The sequence below is a fragment of the Tachyglossus aculeatus genome, chromosome 17 (assembly GCF_015852505.1).
Source record: "Tachyglossus aculeatus isolate mTacAcu1 chromosome 17, mTacAcu1.pri, whole genome shotgun sequence".
Classification (NCBI taxonomy): Eukaryota; Metazoa; Chordata; class Mammalia; order Monotremata; family Tachyglossidae; genus Tachyglossus; species Tachyglossus aculeatus.
The window spans coordinates 9672388-9683444 of record NC_052082.1 but is presented as its reverse complement, the minus strand read 5'-3'; the positions used below and the strand labels follow the sequence as shown (position 1 = coordinate 9683444).

General features: G+C 47.8%; 1 protein-coding gene across 1 annotated transcript; it reads right to left on the bottom strand.

The window, feature by feature from the left end:
* Positions 1–767: 767 nt before the first annotated feature.
* Positions 768–4200, bottom strand: LOC119939633 (permeability factor 2-like). The gene is made up of 4 exons (XM_038759762.1): positions 4074–4200; positions 2873–3008; positions 1963–2046; positions 768–1177 (listed from the first exon to the last, which is right to left on the bottom strand). Exons 1-4 carry the CDS (start codon positions 4198–4200, stop codon positions 1159–1161), a joined length of 366 nt encoding a protein of 121 aa, XP_038615690.1. The 3' UTR covers positions 768–1158.
* Positions 4201–11057: the final 6857 nt, after the last annotated feature.

Genomic DNA, 11057 nt, shown 5'->3' with positions numbered 1-11057 from the left:
CCACATAGGGGCTCAGAGTAACAGTTTCTTTTCTTACTTAACACATTCTACAATTGTTTTGCTAAAGATTTTGCTTTCTAGGTGATACATCCATTTTGTTTTATTTGAAAGATACATAGTAAGCTTAACTAAAATTTTTAAAGGCATTTTCTAATCCCTTGTCAGAGAGAAAATTAACTATCACTGCACTGACTTACCATACAGAAGACACATCTGCCAAAATGTTATCCTAAAAATGTATTTTCCCATGTCATTGTGATGAAGTATGTAACAGTTTACTTATGGCCCTCTTCGATTTCTGCATGTACATTCAGTGAATAGAACATTGCTAAGGAATCTATACTAAAACAACTAATAAATATTTGTACACATTTTTTCACTACTAACAGAGGCTGATGAAACCACATCATCACCTTAACATTAGCAGTAGAATTAATCATGACATTATGCCATACCAGGAAGACACAGTATGTCTAAGTGATGGGGGGAACAGCGTATTAGTTCCCTTAGAATTCAAATACTTAAGAATTCTGATTAAAATAATTCAAACACGAAAACCTTCCGGGTCACAGTTGGAAATCATGGGATCCTTTGACAGTATCCAGGTAGATGTTAATGGATGGGGAAGTGGGGTGGGAAAGGGGAAGGCCTAATTTTTCCCTCTTACCCCCACCTCCCTCTCTGCAACTTTACAATACGGTGTGTTTTCTTCACATCCTAAAGCCCACCCCCTTCATTATTAATAAAATATGGAGTGGTCTATAATCCCTAACTTTAGAGACTGGCAATCACAATCATCCCAAAACATATTCACAGGTCACCAGGTAAAAATAATAATAATAATAATTATGGTACTTGTTAAGCGCTTACTATGTGTCAAGCACTGTTCTAAGCACTGGGAACTGTTCTAATAATAATTGATGGCCCTATAAAGAGAGACATCCAAGAGGTCACCCGTTCTAAGGGCCACACATTTCAATAAATACATTAAATAACTTCCTTAATATACCAACACATAATAAATAGATTAGGCAGATTGAAACATTTCACACAGGGGACATTTTCTTATTGCTTTGGCTGGTCACATCAGAACTTCCGGACAGGTTAACCCCCAACGTATCTGGGGCTCTTCACCTGGAGAAGTGCTGCTTGGCTTCATCAGTCCTTTCCTTCTTTTCTGTTGAGGGAAAAAAAAAACAAAACAGATTTATCACGGAAGGCAGAACACTACAGCAGTGGATCCAAAGTTGATGATGTCTTATAGATGCCTAGCTGAATCATGATCTTTGAGGGAGTGGGAAAGCTACAAGGAGAGCTAGCTAAAGCGATTGAGGACTCTTCTCTTAATAATTATGGCATTTGTTAAGCGCTTACTATGTGCCATGCACTGTTGTAAGTGCTGCAAAATAATAATAATGATGATATTTGTTAAGTGCTTACTATGTGCCAAGCACTGTTCTATGTGCTGGGGTGGATACGAGGTAATCAGGTTGTCCCACATGGGGCTTGTAGTCTTCATCCCCATTTTACAGATGAGGTAACTGAGGCACAGAGAAGTTAAGTGACTTGCCCAAAGTCACACAGCTGATAAGTGGCAGAGCCGGGATTAGATCCCACAACCTCTGACTCCCAAGCCCGGGCTCTTTCCACTAAGCCACGCTGCTTCTCTATCTAATACTACTAATAGTATTTGTTTAGCTCTGCTTTGAGCTAAACACTGTCCTGAGCACTGGGGTAGATTCAAAATAATTAGGTCCCACACGGGGCTCACACTCAATGCAGGAAAGAGAACAGGTATTGAATCCCCATTCTGCAGGTGGGAGAACTGAGGCCAGGGAAGTCACTTAACATCCCCAAGGTCACACAGCAGACAAGGGGCAAAGCACCATGAAGAGAGATAGAAAGGGTCGATCTCTTCAGAAAGAGAGGCAAGTAGCCAGATGCTCAAAGAGAACAGCTTACCCGTTTAGCATCTTTTCGATGAGTTTTTTGACTCGGGGGGCTTCAGGGTTCAAACAGACATTCTTTCCATTCTTCAAGGTGACTCTGTCAAGAAGAGAAGGTGGGGGCAACGGAGACATGTGAGACAGAGATTCTGAGCCCCTGGACCAATCGGTCACCAGATAATGTTAATAATAATGGTACTCATTAAGTGCTAACTGTGTGTCAAGCCCTGTTCTAAGTGCTGGGCACCATTCTAATAGTAATTGCTGGCTCTTTAAAGAGAGACGTCCAAGGGGTCACCCGTTATAATTATAATAATAATAATGATGGCATTTGTTAAGCACTTACTATGTGCCAAACTGTGTTCTAAGCACTGGGGTAGATACAATGTAATCAGGTTGTCCCATGTGGGGCTCACAGTCTCAATCCCCATTTTACAGATGAGGTTTCTGAGGCCCAGAGAAGTGAAGTGACTTGCCCAAAGTCACACAGCTGATAAGTGGCAGAGCTGAGATTAGAACCCACGACCTCTGACTCCCAAGCCCGGGCTCTTTCCACTAAGCAACCCTGCTTATAAGGGCCACACTATTTCAACAAATCCATGCATAGATGATGCAGAGTGCAGTATTTCACACAGGGGATATTTTCTTATTCATTCATTCATTCAGTCGTATTTATTGAGTGCTTACTGTGTGCAGAGCACTATACTAAGCGCTTGGGAAGTACAAATCGGCAACTTATTGCTTTGTCTGGTCCGAACTTCCAGACAGGCTAACCCCTGACAAATGTGGGGCTCTTCACCTGGAGAAGAGCTGCCGGACTTCATCAGTCCTATTTTTTCTCTCTTTCGATTTGTGTTTTTTGTTTTTTCTTTTCCCTTTTTTTGGACAGCTGCAGCTGCGGCCGGGGAGGGGGTGGTGGCACTTACATGACTTCGATGTTGGCGCAGTAGGGTCCTGCGGGGATGACCTCCACTTTGGCCATGTTGGAGTAGTGGATGCCCTGCGTGGTCTTCACACACTGACAGCGCAGCTCCGTGGCCAGGCGAGCTCCCGGAGGGGCAGCTGCAAAAAAAAGAGAATATCCCGTTACGGTCCCGTCCCATTCCCGGCCTCCAGCCACTTAGACCCTGGACTTCCAACTGTGGAAGAGTCGCTCCATCCATCCCTCCATCCATCCATCCCTTCCTCCCTCCCTCCCTCCCTCCCTCCATCCATCTCAGCATCCCAAATCCAGCCCTCTCCATTCTGCGTCCCTCTGTCCCGTTCGTTTCCCGCTCCATCCCGCCCTGCTCGGGCCCGTTCTATCCCTCTCCATCCTCGCTCGTTTTCCATTCCATCCCGTTCCAACCCTCTCCATCCCGCGCCCCTCCGTCCAACTCGTTTCCCGCTCCATCCCGCTTCGTCCCGCTCCCCTCGGTCCCGTTCGGTCCCATATCCATCCCTCTCCATTCCGCGTCCCTCTGTCCCTTTCTTTTCCCGCTCCATCCCTCCCTGCTCGGGCCCGTTCTATCCCTCTCCATCCTCGGTCGTTTTCCATTTATCCCGTTCCAAGCCTCTCCATCCCGCGCCCCTCCGTCCAACTCGTTTCCCGCTCCATCCCGCTCCGTCCCACTCCCCTCGGTCCCGTTCGGTCCCGTATCCATCCCGATCCTCATTCCGTCCCGTTCCATCCCTCTCCATCCCGTTCCATCCCTCTCCATCCCGGTCTAGCCCTCTCCATCCCGTTCCATCCCGCGCCCCTCGGTCCCGTTCGGTCCCGTATCCATCTCGCTCCGACTTCTTTCTGTCCCGTTCCAACCCACTCCATCTCTCTCCATCCCGTTCCATCCCACGCCTCTCGGTCCCGTCTCCATCCCACTCCGTCCTCTTTCTGTCCCGTTCCATCCCGCTCCATCCCGCACTCCTCTGTCCCGCTCGTTTCCCAATCCATCCATCCATCCATCCATCCATCCATCCATCCATCCATCCATCCATCCATCCCTTCCTTCCTCTCCATCCCGTGTCTCCCCCCTCTTCCCGACGGTGACCCCGCTGTGGACAGGGATGGTCTCCCTCTGCCCCTGACTTGCGGTGGCGGAGCGCTTAGGGCAGTGCTGTGCCCCCCGGGGGCTCCGGGCCGCTTCTCACCTTGGGCGCGCTGGGCGGACACGTGCAGCAGCAGCAGGAGCAGCAGGAGCAGCAGTTTTTGGGGGAGCCCCGGGGAGGAGGAGGAGGAGGAGGAAGGGGAGCGGTGGAAGTCGAGGCCGCGGCTCATGACGGGCAGGGTGGTGGGTCTGTCTGGTGGCAGGACTGGAGCTGCTGAATCTGGCAGGTCTGGGAGCTCTGGGCGATCTGGGCGTCTCTCCCAGCTCCCTGGACCTTTATGCGCGAGGCCGGGAAATTCCCAGGCCCGGGGCCACCAGGAGGTGTGTGTGAGAGGGGGGCGGGGAGAAGGGCAGAAGAGGAGGAAGAGGCTAGGGGATGGAGGAAGGGGGAGGGATGACGCACTGGGGGGTGAGAAGAGAACCAAGTTGGGACTTTGAAGGGCTCAGCCTCTCCCGGTCCTGCCCTTCCTCCTGCTGCGCTTCAGCTGATCCTTGTGGACCCTGGGCTCAGGCTGGGCTGGGCATCCCCTCCCTCCACCCCCCTCCCGTCTTCTCTCTCCCTCCCCTAGTCCCTCCAGCTGCGCACCCCCTCCCAGGACCCTTCCCCAACTCCACATCCAACCCTCTAGCAGGAGAAAGCCAGCTGTTTGGGCAGAAGGACACTACCCTCCTACCCACTCTGGTCCCCCTCTCCCCCTGAATCGCCTCTCTTTCCGGCTCCAAGATGACCCCGGTCACAAGGGGATTAGAGAAATTTGGAACAACTTTTCCTCGTGTGGGGTCGAGGGCTGGGGACCTTTCGGAGGGAGCCAGAATCAATCAATGACCCCTAATCTTGAGTGTCTACTGTCTGAAGACCATATAACTCAGAGTGGAGAAGTGTTTTGTTGTCTGTCTGCCCCCTTCTAGAGAAGCAGTGTGGCTCAGTGGAAAGAGCACGGGCTTTGGAGTCAGAGGCTAGAGGTTCAAATCCCGGCTCTGCCAATTGTCAGCTGTGTGACTTTGGGCAAGTCACTTAACTTCTCTGGGCCTCAGTTACCTCATCTGTAAAATAGGGATGAAGACTGTGAGCCCCCCGTGGGACAACCTGATCACCTTGTAACCTCCCCGGTGCTTAGAACAGTGCTTTGCACATAGTAAGTGCTTAATAAATACCACTATTATTATTATTATTATTAGACTGTGAGCCCATTGTTGAGTAGGGATTGTCCCTATTCATTGCTGAACTGTACTTTCCAAGAGTTTAGTACAGTGCTCTGCACACAGCACTGTTCTAAGCACTGGGGAGGATACAAGGCGATCAGGTTGTCCCACGTGGGGCTCATAGTCTTCATCCCCATTTTACAGATGAGGTAACTGAGGCACAGAGAAGTGAAGTGACTTGCCCAAAGTCACACAGCTGACAAGTGGCGGAGCCAGGATTAGAACCCATGGCCTCTGACTCCCAAGCCTGGGCTCTTTCCACTGAGCCACGCTACTTCCCTAATGAATGAGTACTGTGCCACTCAGGTGCTGCAAAAATTCTAGGATGAGAGAGGGGATGGGACCCCAGGAGAAGAAAAATGAATCAGGGCAAGCCCCCTGGAGGAGGTGGGATTTCATAGGCAGGGGCAGCTTGTAAATAGTCAGAGACCTGGTTTGGGCACTCGCCAGCTCTGCTTAGAAGCTCCCAGTCTTTTTTGGAGATCCAGGTTGAGAGAAGCTGGGAGATCAGTCTAGGCAGCTAAGGGAGAAACAGTGGTATCACCCCACAGCTGGAGCGGCTCTATCACTCCCATGGAATTGTTGGCAATGGTTCATTCATTCATTTGTATTTACTGAGAGCTTACTGTGTGCAGAGGACTGCACTAATCTCTTGGAAAGTACAGTACAGCAATAAAGAGAGATAATCCCTGCCCACAGTGGACTTTCGGTTTTGTTTCAGCCAAGGAATATTTTATTATTTTTTCTCCTTTTCCTTCTCCTTCTCCTGCTTCTCCAGTTCCTCCTCCTCCTCCTCCTCCTCCTCCTCCTTCTTCTTTCTTCTTCTTCTTCTTCTTTCTTCTTCTTCTTCTTCTTCTTCTTCTTCTTTCTTCTTCTTTTTCTTCTTTCTTCTTCTTCTTCTTCTTTCTTCTTCTTCTTCTTCTTTCTTCTTCTTCTTTCTTCTTCTTCTTTTTCTTCTTTCTTCTTCTTCTTCTTCTTCTTCTTTTCTTCTTCTTTTTCTTCTTCTTCTTCTTCTTCTTCTTCTTCTTCATCATCATAATAATGGCATTTATTAAGCACTTACCATGTGCAAAGCACTGTTCTAAGCGCTGGGGAGGTTACAAGGTTATCAGGTTGTCCCATGGGGGGCTCACAGGCTTAATCCCCATTTTACAGATGAGGTAACTGAGGCACAGAGAAGTGAAGTGACTTGCCCAAAGTCACACAGCTGACCATTGGCAGAGCCAGGATTTGAACCCATGACCTCTGACTCCAAAGCCTGTGCTCTTTCCCCTGAGCCATGCTTCTTCTTCTTCTTCTTCTTCTTCTTCTTCTTCGTACTGGGGCATTATTATTATGTTTAAGTGACATCGAGTCATTTCTGATTCATAGAGACTCCGTGGATATACTTCCTCCAGAACGTCCTGTCCTCTTTCATAACTGGCAACCTTACTTATGGTTCTTCTCTTATGGTTGCTATGGTCTCTATTCAGCTAGCTACTGGTTTGCCTCTTCCATGTTTTCCCTGGACTTTTCCTAGCATTAGTATTTTCTCCGAAGAATTTGTCCTCCTGAATAATAATAATAATAATGGCATTTATAAGTGTCCAAAAGTGCTGTGGTACATACAAGTTCCTGTCTCCCAAGGGACTCACAATCTAAGGATCCCAGTGGATGAAGCCCTGTCCTTCTCTGGAGACATGGAGAAGGATTGTTCTACCTCCTTCTAAGTCTGAGAGAGGGGTGACAGCGAAGATGGAAGTGCAATCTATTCCAGTCTGGGCCATGATCAATCAGTTAATCAGCCATCAATGGTAGTTGAGTGCTTACACTGTGCTGAGCACGGTATTAAGCGCCTGAAAAAATACAGCAAAAAAATAAGCTCCTGCCTTCAAGGAGCTAATGATCTTCTCCTGTCTCTGGAGTGGAGCTAGACATTTGGCTCTTCTGTATCCAGGGATTCTTAAAGCAGCCCAGGCAAGGAGATATTTGTGTTATGAGAAACTCAACCCAGGTCTCCTAACTCCTTGACCTTCATTCTTTCCACAGCACCCCGGGGTCTCCCATCTGAGGGGAGAGGGTTCACTCATTCATTCATTCAATCGTATTATTGAGTGCTTACTATGTGCAGAGTGCTGGACTAAGCTCTTGGGAAGTACAAGTCGGCAACATATAGAGACGGTCCCTACCCAACAACGGGCTCACAGTCTAGAAGGGGGAGACAGACAGCAAAACAACACATGTGGACAAGTGTCAATACCATCAGAATAAATAGAATTATAACTATATACATGTCTTTAATAAAATAAATATAGTAAATATGTACCAAAAAATAAATAGGATAATAAAGATGTACAAATATAGACAAATGCCTTGAGGGAGGGAGGGGGACGATGGGGAGGGGAGGAGGAGGAGGAGAGGAATAAAGGGGGGCTCAGTGTGGGAAGGCCTTCTGGAGGAGGTGAGCTCTCAGTAGGGCTTTGAAGGGAGGAAGAGAACTACTTTGGCGGATGTGTGGAGGGAGGGCATTCCAGGCCAGGGGAAGGACGTGGGCCGGGGGTCGACGGTGGGACAGGCGAGAATGAGGCCCAGTGAGGAGGTTAGAGGCGGCAGAGGAGTGGAGGGTGAGGGCTGGGCTGGAGAAGGAGAGAAGGGAGGTGAGGTAGGAGGGGGCGAGGGGATGGACAGCCTTGAAGCCGAGAGTGAGGAGTTTTTGCTTCATGTGAAGGTTGACAGCCAACCACTTCCACCCTGAGCTCAACTCAGCCTTCTCTGGATGGCTTGGGGTTCTCTGAATGACAACCACAGGTCTAACAACCCAACCACAAACTCAGCTCCACCCCATCAGTCCCATAATCGACCAGCTCAACTCAACTCCTGCATCCTCCAGACAAATTACACCCAGCGCTTGAAGACGATTATTCATTCCCTTTGGCTCCCGCTGTGCTGGAAAACTCCAGTTCCTCTCTGCTCATTTCCTTAGAGGACTGGTTTCCTGTCCCTTCAATCACTTTAGCTCTGAACTCTCTTTAATTTCTCCTCATCCATTTTCTATTAACAGTGGTATTTACCAAGTGCTTACCATGTGGCAAGCATAAGTGTCAGAGTTGGACCCCATGTCAGAATCACACACAGGGTATAGCACAGACGCTCCATGCTCCCGAATCCATGTGTTTTATAGTAGCCCCGAGCTAGCCTGGGTGGTGGCCAAAATCCAGGAGCTGGAGTCCTGATTGCAGTCATAGGATATGTCCACTGGATATGAAAGGTCTCTCAGGGGCTGACACAGAACTTTGTGTCGAGTTGGCCTGAGGGTTGGTCAGTTCCCGGAGAGGAATTATGTTAGTTGACGATGATGGTATTTGTTAAGCGCTTTCTATGTGCGAAATACTGTTCTAAGTGCTGGTGGGATACAAGGCGATCAGGTTGTCCCACGTGGGTCTCACAGTCTTCATCATCATTTTACAGATGATGTAACTGAGGCCCAGAGAAGTGAAGTGACCTGCCCAAAGTCACACAGCTGACAACTGACAGAGTCGGGATTAGAACCCATGACCTCTGACTCCCAAGCCCGGGCTCTTTCCACTGAGCCATGCTGCTTCTCTACATGGAGACTCCTGTCTACATGTTTTGACTCCTGTCTACATGTTTGGTTTTGTTGTCTGTCTCCCCCTTCTAGACTGTGAGCCTGTTGTTGGATAGGGACCTTCTCTGTAAGTTGCTGACTTGTACTTCCCAAGCGCTTAGTACAGTGCTCTGCACACAGTAAGTGCTCAATAAATGCGATTGAATGAATGAGTGAATGTATGAATGAATGAATGAACCCACCCCGAGGGATTCTCTGGACCAAGCAGTGGAAGTCAGTCAGTCAATCATATTTATTAAGCATTTACTGTGTGCAGAGCAGTATACTAAGCGATTGGGAGAGGACAATAAAACAATGAACAAACACATTCCCTACCCACAGTGAACTTACAGTGTAGAGGAGGAACCGGGAGTTGAGAAACTTGGGTTCTAATCTCGATTCCACCTCTGGCCTTCTGTGTGACTTTGGGCAAGTCACTTAACTCCCCTGTGCCTTAGTTTCTCATCTAGAGCACGGGATTTGGGGTCAGAGGTCATGGGTTCAAATCCCAGTTCCGCCAACCGTCAGCTGTGTGACCCTGGTCAAGTCACTTAACTTCTCTGTACCTCAGTTACTTCATCTGGAAAATGGGGATTAAAGCTGTGAGCCCCTCGTGGGACAATCTGATCACCTTGTAACCTCCCCAGTGCTTAGAACAGTGCTTTGCACATAGTAAGTGCTTAACAAATACTAACATTATTATAAAATACCTGTTCTTTCTCCACATTCAATCTTTCATTCATTCATTCATCTTTATTGAGCTCTTACTGTGTGCAGAGCACTGTACTAAGGGCTTGAAAAGTGCAATTCAGCAGTAAAGATGAGTTTACAGTCTAGAAAGACTGTGATCTCCATGTGGGACAGGGACTATGTCCAATCGGATTTCTTGTATCTATATCTACCTCAACACTGGGCACAGTGCTTGGCACCTAATAAGTGTCTAAGAAATACCAGAATTATTATAATTATTAGGTTTATGCTTTGCCTGTCAGGGGCACTCCAGACTGGAGCTGTTCCTTTGGCTCTGTCCAGTCCAATCCCATGGTCAGCCAATTTAACTTGACCTCTAGGGATAGGGGAAGAGTCACTTTAAGCCAAGTGAACTTTTCTCCGCATCCAGTCTGTATTCAATAATACTGCTGAGAAATTGGCTACCATGGGATAAGGGAAGGATCTTAATAGCAAGGGATCTAGGTTTTTTTGTTTTTATGTTTCGGTATTTAATAATAATAATGATGATGGTATTTGTTAAGCACTTTCTATGTGCAAAGCACTGTTCTAAGAACTGGGGGGAACAAGGTGATCAGGTTGTGCCATGTGGGGCTCACGGTCTTCATCCCCATTTTCCAGATGAGGGAACTGAGGCACAGAGAAGTGAAGTGACTTGCCCAAAGTCACACAGCTGACAATTGGCGGAGCAGGGATTTGAACCCATGACCTCTGACTCCAAAGCCCGGACTCTTTCCACTGAGCCACGCTGCTTCTCTAGAGAAGAGAACTGGTAGAGGACAGGAAACTCTCCAGGTGTGACCTTGAGAGGGGATAAAACTATTATCATCATTATTATTCTCCAACTTTACTATGTGCCAAGAACTATACTAAGCGCTGGCATAGATACAAGCTAATTAGGTTGGACACAGCCCCTGAGTCATTTGGAGTTCACAGCCTTAATCTCCATTTTCCAGTTGAAGTGACTGAGGCACAGTAAAGTTAAGGAACTTCCCCAAGATCAGACAGTTGACAAAATCTAAATTAGAATCCAGGTCCGTCTGACTCCCAAACATGTGTTCTAGCCACTAGGCCATGTTGCTTCTCAGGTGAGACTGAGAAGGAGGATTCAGATTGTGGCTCAGTCCTTCGTCTCTCCGGGGTGAAGAATATAATGTTGTTCATTCATTCAATCATATTTATTGAGCGCTTACTGTGTGCAGAGCACTATACTAAGCACGTGGAAAGTACCTTTCAAGTGTTGTGAATAATGCGTCCATTATGCTCTCAGTGGTCTGTCGGATGTGACCTTTGAACAGTGAGGTTCAGTCCTTCCTGATCTTTGTCAGGGGAATTTGAGGGTCGGGTAGAATTTTTCACAGGAGGAAGGCTGGCACCCGGGATTCACAGATCGGAGGTAGTGTAGTGGATAGAGCATGGGCCTAGGATTCAGAAGGCCATGGGTTCTAATCCCAGCTGCTCCACTTAATAATAATAATAATAATAATAATA